The sequence below is a fragment of the Amia ocellicauda genome, chromosome 17, assembly GCF_036373705.1.
Source record: "Amia ocellicauda isolate fAmiCal2 chromosome 17, fAmiCal2.hap1, whole genome shotgun sequence".
Lineage (NCBI taxonomy): Eukaryota > Metazoa > Chordata > Actinopteri > Amiiformes > Amiidae > Amia > Amia ocellicauda.
Genome location: NC_089866.1, coordinates 787637 through 801933, shown reverse-complemented (window position 1 = coordinate 801933; position 14297 = coordinate 787637). Strand labels below are relative to the sequence as shown.

Below are 14297 nucleotides of genomic sequence, written 5' to 3'. Positions count from 1 at the left end.
TATTAATTCAATAGTGTGTGTAAGAAATGAGAGTTAAACAACTGCCGCCACACAAACAGCATCTTTATTTTAAGTCATTCAAGCTTAACAACAGAACAATAACAATACCACAAAAAAGCATTTCAAACAAATAATAAAAATAAAAATCTCTGCCTATCCTTCAAGCACTTAACTGTACAGAGTAAACAAACAGCTCAGACCCAGTGCGTCTCTGCTGTGGCCCCTCACTGTGTGGCCCCTGGCGGCCCGGCCTCTCAGGTGTGGATGTACTGGACCCACTTGTTCCAGTTGGGCTGGCGGGGGAACACCCGGCCCAGCCGCAGGCAGCAGTCCAGTGCCGGCTCGTAGAAGACGCAGTCGCTGGTGACGGGCTGGGGTGGGCCCTCTCTCAGCTGGGCCGGGCCGGGCCGGGAGAACAGGGAGGGCCGGGGGGTCGGGCTGATGGACCTCCTCTGGATGCAGCCCATCTCCTCCAGCGCCTGAGGATGGGGGACACCGGGTCACTCAGCCACGCAAATCAGCAGCCCCTAACGAGCCCCAATACAGGGCCTTCGTACTTAAACACAGGAAATGGTACAGAGACCCCCCCGCCTCACCTGCAGCAGCTCCAGCACCACGACCGGCTGCAGGACCCCGCTGTAGTGGCGCAGCAGGACGGGCTGCGGGACGCCAGGCCGGGTCATGATGTGGAACAGCAGCGCCTCCAGCATGCCTTTACACACAGGCTGGTTCAGACTGCCGTCCACGATGCGCCAGGGCCGGCTGATGAAGCTCACCCTCTCCAGCTCAGAGCTGCGGCGCCGCCAGGGGAGAGGTCAGAGGTCAGAGGTCAGAGAGGTCAGGGGTCAGACAGATAGTGTTGTTGCCCAGCCCCATGCCAGCCGTACACAGATGAGTGCGACTGATCTGACTGCGGACTTTGGGTCTATGGTTTTGACTCAAACCCGGGTCTCTGCTCACCTGTCCTCCACACTCTGCGCTGCGGTCGTCTGAGGGAAACTAGTGCAATCTTCATCTACTGGAGGAAGAGGGAGAGGGATTATCTTTAATTATTCATTTGAGTGAGCAATGCACTGTAGTAAAAGTGACCCGACACCTGTTCTCCTGCAATGAACCACATCTAGCTGCCTCACCTGCGCCGGCCTCCCCCCCTGGCACTGCGTCCGCCGGCGTTGGTTGGTCTTCGATAGATGGTGCTGCGTCCCCCTCTGGGCTGTCCTCCTCCGCGCCGCCCTCCCTGGCACCCCCTTCATCTTCGTCCACCGGGCCGGTGCTCTGGGCCTCTGCAGCAGCCTGTGTCGGGTCTGGGTCGCTCGATCCGCCCAGCACAGGGGAATCCCCAGCCCTGCTGCCCCCGGGGGACGTCTCCAGGCTTTTCTCCTCCCCCGGCTCCTCCGAGACATCATCCCCTGCCGCCGCGCCGTCCATATCGACAGCGACCATCTTCCTTGGGGGGGCGGCGTCCTCCTCAGGGTCCTCTTGCACTTTCCTCTTCCTGGAGGTGGGCTGGGCCTGGCTGTCAGACCCCGCTCTCGGGCCGCACCTCTTGGTCGTGTGGAGCAGCCAGGGGTCCAGAAACTTCATGGCAACCAGGCGCACTGTGTTCCCCCCCACCTCCACCACCTCCTCTAGGTCGACCAGGTCCTGCGATCGGAGAGACAGGACAGTGAGGTTCCAACGGGCCGACACTGCGGACCACCCAGCGCAGCGCTTATAAATGCAATTCTACCAATACAACAGCCCCCCAAGCTCGTAGCCTCACCCCCCCGCCGCCCCGCACACACACGGACCTGCAGGTACTGCCACAGCGTCCTGGTCCGCCCGCCCGCCACCTCCTCCAGCGCAGCAAAGCGGTCGCGCAGCTGCCGCCTGTCGCAGCCGAAGCACCGGGCCTCCTCCACGACGCCGCTCAGCTCCAGCACGGCCTGCAGGTCCTCGGCGCTGTAGCCGCAGCGGTCGATGCACCAGGCGCTGAAGCGCTGCAGCCGGCCCGAGTCGTCGCTGCTCATGCGCACCAGCCGGGTGAAGCCAGGCGGCAGGCAGGTCTCTCCCCAGGCCGGGTCGTCAGCCACGTAGGGCTCTGAGGGAGAGAGAGAACAGCAGCATGAACCGGGCCGTCAGAAACACGACAAACCTGCCGCTCAGGGTTGGGGTGGCCCAATGGGAGCGGTGCGGAGAGCGGACTCACCTGCGGTGCTGAACCAGCGGTGCGCGGGGGAGCTGCGCAGACGGACCCTCATCTGGCAGGAGTTGACCACAATGTTGTCGTTGGTGTTGAGGTTGCGCAGGCTGACGATGCCGGGGGAGCAGTAGCCCTTCATCAGCAGGTAGTTGGTGTGGGACGCCTGCCTGGCCTTCACCTCGATCTTCCTCTTGCCCTCGCCCTCCTCTGCCTCCTCGTCGTCGTCCTCGTCCGCCACCTCCTTCCCCATGCTGGAGAGAACAGCACAACAGCCCGAGCACTCACAACGCCGCACAATCCTCTCACACTGCCACACAACGCTGAAGGGGTCTCAGAAACTTGGCACATTCACAAACCACAAAAGAACACGAGCTAAAAGTACGAAAATCTAAAGCGAACAAATAGCAGGAAGGTTATATATTATCATTATATTCTACATCTCTAAGAGCCCGGTTTAGGTTCCACAGTTCAAGAAGAACTGCCGGCACCAGGCCGTGGTTTGAGTGTGCCAACTACAGTGCCCAGATGGCCGGTGCTGCCCAAGGCGGTCGGTACCTCTTCACGACCTCGTTGTCCACCATGGTGCTGTCCACCACCACGATCTGCTCCGGGATGGACACGTCCACAGACAGCAGCCCCAGGATCAGCAGGGACAGGCTGGCCAGGCAGCAGCCGCCCGGGGCGTCCAGGCAGAACAGCACCATGCCCGGGTCCGGCGGCGCCTCCGCCTGGTCCTGGAACACGAAGGTGTTGGGCCGGTCCTGCCGGCCCGCGGCCCGGAGCGTCTCCAGGAACTGGTGCGCCTCTGTGCACAGGGTGCTGGGGAAGCGCCAGGTGAAGCACCTGTCAGACGGGGAGAAGAGTTTGGTGGGACGATTAATAAAGCACTTCAATATGTGTGTGCGTGTCTGTGTGTGTGGGGAGGAGGGGGTGTGTCTGTGTGCGTCCGTGTCTGTGTGGTTTTATTGTAATTAAAGCCGCTGCCCCTCTGCCACTCTTAGACACCGACATGCTGAGCTGCATGAGCTGCCACACCTGTAGTAGGCCTGGGACAGCTGGTAGGACATGGGCAGGAAGGGCAGCGCCCGGCTCTTCTTGGGCTCCGACACCTTGCTGATGCGCCGCCGGTTCACCAGGCCCCTCTTCTGGCAGCGCAGGAAAGCCTCGTACAGGATGCCGTCGTCATACCGGCTGTACAGGTGGAAGGTCTGCGGAGAGACACGTGAACACGGGTGAGGGACGCGGGGGAGGAAAGTCAGGGTAATGAGTCGATCTCTAGGGAATAAGGAAGCAATGCTTTACTTCTTCAATGGACTGCAGGGTCTACACAGCCTGGAACACAAACAAGTGACGGGACAAGGGGATGAAATTATGGAGAAAGAAGGAAATGGGCCGGCATGGCCCCCCAGCAGCCCCCCAGCCGTGGTGCAGCTGTGCTCGTTACCTGGAAGGAGCGGCAGGACTTCATCTGCGCGTTGGACAGCGCCAGGGTGCTCTGGATCAGGTTGTTGAGGACCAGGGAGTGGATATCTTCGTGCCTGCGATCACACGAGCAGCGACAACACAGTCAGCACAGGAGCCAGACACAGCGGCCGGCACACACAACACACTGCACTGCGCTTTCACTCCCCCACCTCGCCAGCATGTCCGGCTCGTTCTGCTCCACCTCCTCTTGGTCTCCAATGGCGTAGACTTTGAACCTGCAGGGACCGACACAGAACAAGCGAACCATTAACACCTCCTTCAACAATGGATGGATAGATGTAAGTGCACCGGTTCAGCTTCCCGACCTCCTGAAGAGCTCCTCCTTGGTGTCTGGGATCTTCAAGCCCAGATACCCAGTGGATGTGGAGAACTTCTGCCTCAGCACGGCCACGAACTCCTTAAACTCGGCCGAGCAGACCTGTGACAGAGACGCGCGTTAGGACCCGGGCCGGCCCAGGAAGTCTTCAAAGTCATACAAGTTAACATTTTCATCAGATCACAGATAATTATCCAAAGCATTGAGTAAATCTAGTCGTTTTCTTCAGGGTCGCAGTGTGTTCGAACGAGAATCGGGAGCACCGGGACGGCGCGGCAGGACGGATACCTCTGGGTTCTCGTAGTCGTTCTCCCGGTTCAGAAACTCGCCCACCAGGGGTTTGTCCTGGTAGACCTCAGCCAGACAGATCCTACAACACAGACACAGCGAAAGCGTTACATTTGGGCTGCACTGACCGCACAGACGGTGTTCAGACGCTCGTTAGCGCATGTAACGCTCCCTCCACAGGGACACTGATGTAAGCGCACCGCCCCCCCACAGCCCCAGAAGGGGGATGAACAGACACTCACTTGAAGTTGAGGCTGGTCTGGGGGTTCTTCATGATGTATCGCGCCCGGCGGCCCACGGACAGAGACGTCTTGTCCAGTGACTCCTCGAACTGGGCGTGCAGCAGGTCCCGCACCACTTGCCAGGGAACGAAGGGCCTCTTGATCTGAGAGGGAGGAGACTGGGGGTCACGGACGCCCTGTGCGAGAAGGGAAGGACCCCGTCCAGCCCAGGAGCGGCTGCTGCAGTGAACCCACAATCGGACCCCCACCCAGCGGGCACGGACCACACACCTTTCTGTTGAGGAAGTGGCTGGCGACGCGGCACAGCATGAGGAAGCCGTCCTCCTGGGCACTCCAGGACACGCGCTGCCGGGTCATCCTCTGCAGGGCGTTCTGGTCGGCAACGTCGTGGAAGCGGGGCGGGCGGACGTGCTTCGTCTCCACTCGGGCCTCTGGGGAACCGCACACAGAGGAGGACAAGTCAAGCAATGAGTCCTTGGGGCCCCGTGGAGACTGAGGGCCCCCAGGAGCTGGGCAGGACAAGCACAGCAGGTCCAATTAAAGCACCTGTTATGTTTTGAAAAGGTTTCTAAGAAATGATTAACACTAATAACTAAAGCATGAAGTATGAGGAGTTACAGAGTCATGGCCAGGGAGAAGGTCTCCTGCTGTCCTACACCATGTTGTCTCAGACCCGTCTTCAGTGATGTCATGAGGCAGGACAGACTGTGTCCCCTCCAGCGACCACAGATACCTCTCTCTCCTACAGAGCAGGTCAAGCCAAAAACACTTCTGAAAAACCCTTTCTAAACCAACGTTCAGACCTCTCTTCTTCTTCTTGGCCTTCTTCTCGACGCCCTTCTTGCCCCTCTTGCGCTTCTGCCTCTTGCCGCCGACGACGCGCGCGTTTCTGCACTCGCCCCCCGGCTCCTGCTCCACCAGCACATCAAACTCCTTCAGCGCTCCTGGCAGTCGGGGCTCCGAGATCATGTGCATCTTACGGTCTGCGGGGCGAAGCAGAGAGGACAGGGACATCAGAAGACCTCGGGAACCAGAGGCATCTGTCCCCCTCAGCGGGTCAAGGCCAGACACACGAATGGCCTCGTCACACAGACACAACAGCACAATGGACCCGTGGACAATAACGCCCCCGGGAGAGGAATGACAGGACAGGGGTGCGACTCTCAGAGGGACGCAGAGCGAATTCTGCGCTGCACAGAAGGTGCTTCTTGAGAAGAGACCAGATGCTTTTGAAAGGTCAGAGGTCACTTACTCTCCGACATGAAGGGCAGAGGCATCTTTGTCAAAAAGGTCTTCAGTCTCAGCATCGGGTTTCCCTCCAGAGAGCTGCCGGGCTGCAGGACGCAAAATGAGCCACCGATAACACAACAGAAACCACAGCAATCGCCACGCGGGTTTGGAGTAAACTGGAACGTGTCAAATGTATTGTGCTCTGAACTGTACTGTATCACTGCACTTTGTATTGCCTGGACACGGGCGTCTGCTAAGAGATATATATTAATAATAATAATAATAATAATGAGATGGAATTTTCATTGTCGTTCACCTTTTAAAATCCACAAAGTGTTCCGTTTACACATCAGTACACCTGCATAAAAAGTAAACCACTCACTCTCTTGGCGTTGAGGAGGTAACTTGTCCAAATCCAGTTACGCTTCAGGTGTCCGAAGAAGGTGGAATCCATCCCTGCAGCCCCTTGACCGTCCCCTGGAATAACCCCGTCATCCGTCACCTCCTTCCTGCCCCTGCGACACGCAGACACACGCAGAGACACGCAGAGACTGTCAGCCAACAACAACGACAACAACAACGTTTTCTGTGCAACCCGGGTCTCATCAGCCTGTTTAAAAGGATGTCACACCGGCGTCCGAGTCAGGAGGGACAGTCAGACGGGTTTGACCGGATCCAGCCCATAGGACTCCATTACCTGGCATACTCCAGCAGCCGGGACGGTTCTCGGACCGTGGGCTTCTCCGCCGGCAGCTCCTCCAGCGCCGCCTCTGGGTCCTCCTGGTCCGGCTGGCCTTCCTGCGAGGAGCCCTTCCTTATGCGAGGGCAGCGGACGACACCTGCAATGCACACCTGGGTGTCAACCCTGGGAACGCCGCGCCCGTCTCCCTGCCTGCGATCTACAGCTGAGCCGAGCGCGACGAGCGGGACGCCTCACCTAGGGGCGTGTTGAGACAGACGCACTGCAGGTCGAACCAGAAGTTCTCGATGTCCTGCGAGGTGTCGAGGGTGTAGAATCGCCTCTCGAAGGGCCGGCTGCCTGTGACCAGGTTGTAGTGGGGCTCGCAGGGAGTGGTGTCCACGATGGTGGCTTTCTTCTTCAGGAAGATGAAGACCTGCGGGAAAAAGAGAGATGACACGCGTTTCGGTGTGTTCAGCTTTGTTCTTCTCAGGTTGTCTGTGTGGATGTTTATCCGAGAAGACTCAGTAGGACTGTTCTGCTGACCGATAGAGGCACAGGAATTTTATCTCACAATATCTTGGACTCCTGTGCCGTACCCTACAGTGCCGAGAGGTGCAGGGCTTGGTATAGACATCTCTGAAACAGGTCTCCTGTCCTGGAGGGCCACAGGAACACCCCCAAAGCACCGTCAACATCACAGGAACGCTACACAGCAACTCCATCTCCGAAGCACAGTTACCTGGTCCTTGTCCTGAAACTTCTCCATCGGTCCGAACTGCAGTAGCCCCATGAAGCACAGGCGCTGCATGTTCTCGTAAAAGGAGAAGATGTACCTCCTGCAACAACAGAGCAGAGCCCTCAGTTCACTTCAGACCATCACGTCTTTCTCCTCCTTCCTTCCCTCCCTCCTCCTCCTCCGCGGAACAAAGCAGCGCGGGGTCTTAAGCCACCGTGACCCGACGGTACCTCTTGTATAAAAGCTGCTTCTTCATCTTCCCCGGCAGGAACCGGATGAGAAAATGCTGCTTGAGGGGGTCGTTGAGGTAGTCCTCGAGGCCGTCCACCTGGGGTAACACACAGACACTTAATCACGCCCTCATCAATACAATACAATAGTATTTTGCACGGCTAATTACACATGCGTTTTGTGTGACTCCTCCCCCTGTTCCAGTACCTTGTAGCTGACTTGGATGATCTGGACGAAGATGGACAGGGGTAGGCACAGCAGGATGTCGCTGGCCAGGGCCCAGCCGAGGCCATACTCCCGGTGCACCGGTGTGGCCGGGACGAACCTCTTCCAGGACAGCTCGTTGACGTACACTGCAGGAAAGACCAGGCTCAGTCACGCAACAAGCACCACCTCAACACAACTTGGACTCGGCGCCACGTTCTTCAGGAAGTTACCCGTCTCATCGATGAGCACCGGGTCAACCTCCGTGCCGGCACCGATCTCCACGTCTCCCTCGGCATGGGCAGTGCCCGGCGTCTCACTGGCCCCGCTGTCAGGGGCCGGCGCTTCCCGATTGGCTTTCGCGGGCAGTGAATGGCTCCGATTGGCCGCCGTGCCACGCCTCAGAACTTCCTGTCCCTTCGCGGCTCTGGTGCCCGAGCCGGGCAGCTTCCTGGAGGGATGGCCATAGATCACGTGCCACAGGAACATGTGCACCAGTCGCAGGCGCGGCATCTTGGGCTGAAATCCCAGAGAGCGGCCGAGACCTGGAACTACACAAGGAAAAGGACAAGAGGAATAAGCTGGATGTTTATCATGGCACGACACAACAGAGACCCGAGCAATCACCGACCGACACTGATCTGCCTGCAGGAAGTGCCCTCGAGTGCTGGCAGTGCGAACACACACAACTCAAAGCATGCAGAACACGGCGGGCCCTGCTGACCTATGGTGGGGTGGAAATTCTTCAGCTGTGTGACTCCCATCTTCTCATCAGTTTTGCTGCTCTGGGCTTTTGAGGGGCTCTGTCCAACCACGTCTCCCTTCCCGGGCTCCTTGGAGGCCCCAGCCCCCTGTCTCTGTGGCTCCTCACCGCCCCCCGCCACCCCAGCCTGGCCTGGCTCTGCCTGGACCTTAACCCTAGAGCAGAAAAGGGAGGGAAACAGAAACCGAAACTAATACAAGGGTCCGCTCGGGAGGGCTTCATCAGGTGCACGGGCGAGAAACGGCCGACGGGCTCTCTTACCGATGCGCCGTGTAGGAGCTAGAGATGCGGAACCGGATCTGATCGATGGCGCTTTTCACCAGCGGGTCGTCGGGGAGGATGGAGGGATGGACCACAAACTCAACCTGAGGAGCAGGAGGAGCACAAACAAACCGGTCACCCATCGGCCATTGCAGGAGGGAACAAGCCAAAGAACAGCACAAACAATGTCATCCTGCACAGTCAGCGGTGGTACCTTCTTGCTGACCCCGTCCTGGATGACGGTGGTGCAGAACAGCTTGAGGAAGCCCTCCTGGGACAGCCGGCGCACGAGCCTCAGGATGGACTTCTTGCAGCACCGGGTGGCGACGCCGTCCTGCTTCTCCTCGTCCAGAATCATCTTCTGCAACCTGGCGGGGCAGCACGCTTGTTAACCCTTTCACTCGCCACGGTCAGAATTCTAGAACATGGAACAATACGAAACGGACTCATCTGCTCACATGTAGAGGCTCTCGATCAGCTTGAGGCTGCGCACCGCCTCGATGATCAGGTTCCTGCGCTTGAGTAGCCGGTATGTCTCATGGGGCCGGTCCTGGCGAGACACAGACCTGGACCTCGTCTTCTTGGGCGTGGCACCCGTGTCCTGAGAAGACGACACCAAGCTGTGCTGGTAAAAACAACAATGACGAACAGCACAAAGAGGAGGATCGGGAGTCTCACCTTGCTGGGCGGCACCTGGACCTCCTCGACCACTGTGACGCTGGCCTCCTCCTCCACCGACTGGGCGTTGCTGCTTGGGGTGGCCGTCCGGTCTGACATGTCGGGGCTGCGGTCGGACTCCTCCGGTGGCCTGCAGGGGTCCTCCTTGTCCAGCGAGACATCCGACGCCTCGGGGGCGACGAGCCGCAGAGCCGGAGTGCTGGCTTCTGAAGCGGAGAGAAGACACTCTTTAGGGAGGAACTCTTGGCTGAAGAGTGAAGCTCTACTAGAGGAAGGTCCCACAGAACGGCCACTCACTCTTGTTTGGTGTCGAGTGCTGAACTGCTGAACTCAGCTTGGACGTCCTCAGGAGGGTCCGTGTGTCCACCTTCAGCACCTTCTTCTTTGAGGTCTTCTTCCTGGCAGATGCACGACGCCCTCCTTTCTCCTCCTGCTCTTCCTCCTCCTCCGAGAGCACCGGGGAGACATGCTCCTCAGACAGGGCCTTGTCCTCCTCCCCCACCTCTTGCAGCATCTCCACCACCCGCACCTCGGTGCCGCCCCCCGTGCCGAGCTGCTCGCTGCGGGCCTTCTCCTTCTCGAATTGCTGGTTAAGGTTGCTCTGCTCCACGAAGATCTTGCTGATGTACTTGGTGGTGCGCTGCCGGCCCTCGTCCTCCATGAAGCCCTGAGCACAACAGACGACCACAGTGACACCCAGAAAAGACACCTAGGACTTGAACAATGTGCAAACAAACTAAAATCCCTAAGAAGAGACTTCCGTTTGCTTTGTTTAGGCTTTTCTCATCTTCTAATGTCAAACTCCTCGTCGTACAAAGCCAAACGACCAGTGAGAGCTCCTTATCAACATGCCAGTCCATCCACCCCTTTCATAGCAAATATAAACAAATCAACCAATAAATCAATAAAGGAACCAGTCCTACCTTGACCATGTGGTATCGTTCCAGAAGACGGCAGATCATGCGTCCCTCCAGCTTCCCCACGTTCATGAGTCTCCGGATCTCCGACTGCGAGATCCCTTTGGTGGCCGTGCTCTCGACTGTTCATCACGGAAAAAAAAAAAGAGAGATCAAATGGAGACATAAGAACATAAGACAGTGTCCAGTGGAGAGGAGGCCATTTGCCCCATCACGCTCGTTTGGTGTCCATTAATAACTCAGTGATCAAGGATCCTGTCCAGTCTGTTTTTGAATGTTCCCAAATTGTCTCTTCAGCCACATCGCTGGGGAGTTTGTTCAGATTGTGACGCCTCTCTGTCTGAAGAAGTGTCTCCTGTTTTCTGTCTCAAATGCAAGAAGACAAATCCAATGACTTGTGTAATTAATCAAAGTGTTTCGGAGACGTAAGCATTAATATATTTAATTCACTGCACTATGTATCTATATTCACTTGTTAGCTTCACACAGATCTTTATGAAATGGAGAAAATGTCAACAGGGGGCGCTGTTTCTGCCAATGGGAGTTTCTCTGCCTTCTTTCCCTGCATCAGGCCCTCCATAACCTCTCTCTCTCTCTCTCTCTCTCTCTGTCTCTGTCTCTCTGTCTCTGTCTCTCTCTCTCTCTCTCTCTCTCTCTCTCTCTCTCTCTCTCTCTCTCTCTCTCTCTGTGACAAACGCCAACACCACAGCAGAGCGCTGGACGTACTGATCTCATAGGCCTGCGCGAGGACGTCCCTCTCCACGACCCGAGTGTCCAGCTGGCCACTCTTCCTCGCCCGGTCCTCGTCATCGTTGTCATCGTCCTCCTCATCCACTTTCTTCTTGTACTCCTTCAGCAGCTTGAGGCACCGCACCATGATGTCTGTCCCTGAGGAAGAAGAGCAGTTCAGAGGCTCAGCTTCACATGAGGAGGAGCGCCAGGCCCCCCCTCAGTGACACACCCCCACTACTGAGGCCGGGTCGGAAGTTATAACAGGTCGTATTTCCTCGGAAAATAAATAAATACGATGTTGGCTTTGGTTTGGACGGGGACTGCAGTGAGACAGACAGACAGACGAGGCAGAGGAACTGCTATTCACCACTTCACCACACCAACAAAAGTGGTGAACCAAAAGGAAAATAACTTCCCGAATCCAGAGATTAGCGGCAGCCATACTGAACTCCTTCACTGACGTTCTAACACTGGAGAAGCAGCACACGCACACGCACATGCACACATCTCACTCCAATGCAGTGACAATATTACAGTGACTCGGCACCACACCGGGCCAGCGGTACCTTTCTTGGTCTTGTGCGGCCCGCCCTCGGGGTTGAGCTCCTGCAGCGGCACCGACACCACCTGCGCCAGGCCGGCCGCGATCATGTACTGATACATGCGTTTGAAGGTCCGCTCACTGAGACCCTGAACGACAGCAACAACACCTCGATCATGACAAACCTCCGCTCTTCTGCGTGACAGAATCACATGAATTCAGAGGCTACTGATCTGCCCCCCCGGTGTTCCTGCGTTTGGTATTCAGGGGGGTCAGCATTGAAACCAACAGTCTGGTTAGAAACATTGCTGCATTTTATTTGTAAAATACTCAATATTTAAAATGTTTTATGCAACAGTCCACAGTCCCATCATGCAACAGTCCACAGTCCGCTTTACCACTTGCTGCCTCAGCTTCAGCATGGTGGCCATGCGCTCCGGTTTCCCAGCCAGGATGTTGGACACTCGCTCCATCAGGATATCGTACTTGCTCCTCCTGAAACGAGCACAACAGCAGAGCTGGTCAGCGGCGCGGTGACCCGGTCAGGGCCGGGGCAGTCCTGGAGTCAATCCCGTCTCTGCGGTCTCATCGGACGGGCTGCTCTCCTGTCCCTCCCCTGTCTTACCGGTCCACGTGGAAGCGCCGCAGCAGCAGGAGGACAGAGTGCTGCTGACTGCCGCTGGGCAGCCGGATCACGTGGGGCTGCAGGGTGACCAGGCCGTTCCTGTCCAGCACCTTCCTCAGGTAGTGCAGCTTCCCTGCGTCGGTCCTAGCAGACGGGAGCGCAACGTTATAAAAGCTGCACACGCATGTGCACACGCACACACTCACACACGTCATCAAGCTGGGGGAAAATACTTGTTTAACAAATGAGAATAAACATCCTAACGGTTGAGCAGCAGGGCATCGACTCGGGGGTCCGAGGAGTTCGTACTTGAATGTCTTGCAGTGCAGGTCCCTCTGCAGCTCCCCCTGCCAGCGGGCCCGGCCCAGACGCTCCAGGATGCAGTACGAATAGTCCGGCAGCTTCAGGTCCGGGTCCCCCTCCCAGCTGAGCAGAGCACGGTACCGGACCGTCTGAGAGGCGACGAGAACGAGCTTCTGCTCCCACCTGGAGGAGAGAGAGGAGAGTCCAGGCTCTGGGCACCCAAACATAGTACAGCAAACACACACACACACACAACAGCACTGCACAGACATACAGACACACAGACTGAGGTCACCTGCATGGCCGACCCACCAGCGCCACAGTGTCTGTGCTGTATCGTTTATTCACCATTTTGCAAATCACCCTGCTCTGCACCGTGTCAGACCCTCCTACACACTGACCGATGCGCTGCGTTACAAGACAACTGGTTGTGTAAAAGCTCATCAGGGTGCGAGACTCACCTCTCCAAAGCCTCCGCCAGGGAGCACAGGGGCTGCAGATCCCGGCTCCTGACCTGACTGGTCACATTCACCCTTTCCTTAAAGAACTGGCAAGAGCCCTTGATGCCGACTTTGTTGTCCAGCACTATGTGCACCGGGTAGATGTCCTCCACTGTGGACACTGTCTCCCGGATCTCCTGGATGCCCGTCTCGGGGTCGATCTCCTTGAACCTGAAACCGGATGCGCGTGGAGACAATGTTACATCAGTACAGGTGACGTCAGCACTGCAGATGACATCACCACTAGCCCGCTGACAGCGAGTCGGCTTGTTCTGTAGTCGCTACGCACGTCCCAATCCGCGCCACAGCCTCGACTCACCGGTCCAGCAGCACCAGAGGCGGCCTCGGCTGCGGCAGCACGAACAGCTCGATGTCGGGGCTGCTGACCAGGGACTGCCACAGGAACTGCCGCGACGCCGCGTCCAGCCTCAGCGGGAACTTGGGGACCCGGGTCTCCAGCCGGAGCCACAGAGCCGGGATGGTGATGCCGTCTAACCCCTCCAGAGCCACCTCGTCCTCCAGCATCTGCAGCGCGTCCATCGCGGGTCGACTGGAGCCACTCGGCCGTTCACATCAACGCAACTAAACAAGCGCGTCAATTCCCTCACACACACGGGCCTCTCGCACGGCCACACCGGAGCGTCGCTGTCCCGCTTCTCCAGACCCGCACTGTTTACATGCGTGCGATACGTGCGTGACGTCCGACACATTTACCTTCGACCTTGCGTAGTACGTAGTGCACGCTTTAACCGTGACGTAACAACCAACGCAATTCATATCCAACCGAGTGCGAGGAAGGCATCGCGTCCATCTTGAGTGATAAGACATACAAAAACTAACACTAAATGTGAAATATAAAACTAAATAGAACACATGGAAAAATATAAATGTATCAGTGTTTTAAAATAGTTTTTTTAAATACATAACTGTCTAATCTAATTTGCTACCTACAGTGTCATTATTGACGTCCCTGAAGTGGGACAAGGCGCTGCAGTGAGAGGATCTGAGGATGACGGCCTGCGTGAGGCTTGTTGCGTGATTTACTGATCAGGTGATCCGTATGGTCGTGCAGGTCAATACCAGTGAAGTTTTAAATCCGAGTGCTGTAATTGTGCATCAGTGGGAGTACAAACAAGTGCGTTACTAGCTGTAGTAACGGGGATGTACGTGTTAGGTAAGTTACCATAAGGAGATTTAAGGGCAAGTGTTACTGTTGTTGACCATGCAATGGAAATAACCCCCGAGTAATTCATGTTTGATCACATGCCACGCAGCTCGGCCATGAACTCACGCAGTGAAGTTTCACCCTGTGCGCGCCGAGCCCATGGGCAGATCACAGCGCAACCAATGAGCACATGTGGGAACAAAATACAACAGGCAA

At 56.9% G+C, this 14297-nt stretch overlaps 1 protein-coding gene across 2 annotated transcripts; it reads right to left on the bottom strand.

Annotated features, from left to right (window-relative positions):
• Positions 1-46: 46 nt before the first annotated feature.
• On the bottom strand, positions 47-13734 carry gtf3c1 (general transcription factor IIIC subunit 1). 2 transcript variants are annotated; one of them, XM_066689766.1, is made up of 37 exons: positions 13236-13734; positions 12878-13087; positions 12423-12599; positions 12114-12257; positions 11887-11983; positions 11514-11637; positions 10942-11103; positions 10222-10337; positions 9596-9965; positions 9299-9504; positions 9079-9221; positions 8835-8988; positions 8621-8724; positions 8321-8514; positions 7830-8147; positions 7600-7745; positions 7392-7489; positions 7165-7261; positions 6681-6858; positions 6441-6582; positions 6126-6258; positions 5766-5847; positions 5317-5496; positions 4784-4944; positions 4514-4656; positions 4272-4353; positions 3973-4085; positions 3817-3882; positions 3627-3720; positions 3218-3390; positions 2738-3025; positions 2189-2433; positions 1791-2080; positions 1134-1644; positions 961-1018; positions 597-792; positions 47-479 (listed from the first exon to the last, which is right to left on the bottom strand). In XM_066689766.1, exons 1-37 carry the CDS (start codon positions 13454-13456, stop codon positions 255-257), a joined length of 6441 nt encoding a protein of 2146 aa, XP_066545863.1. In that variant the 5' UTR covers positions 13457-13734; the 3' UTR covers positions 47-254. The 2 variants fall into 2 exon arrangements, with proteins under 2 accessions (XP_066545863.1, XP_066545864.1); XM_066689767.1 differs by having other exon boundaries at positions 961-1015.
• Positions 13735-14297: the final 563 nt, after the last annotated feature.

Excerpts from the sequence above, each read along its gene's own strand:
- gtf3c1 (XM_066689766.1), bottom strand. The coding sequence starts at position 13,456 with ATGGACGCGCTGCAGATGCTGGAGGACGAGGTGGCTCTGGAGGGGTTA. Across the intron at positions 6,259-6,440 it reads CGGCTGCTGGAGTATGCCAG|GGGCAGGAAGGAGGTGACGG; the intron begins GTAATGGAGTCC and ends TGCGTGTCGCAG. Across the intron at positions 4,945-5,316 it reads GGCCAAGAAGAAGAAGAGAG|AGGCCCGAGTGGAGACGAAG; the intron begins GTCTGAACGTTG and ends GCGGTTCCCCAG.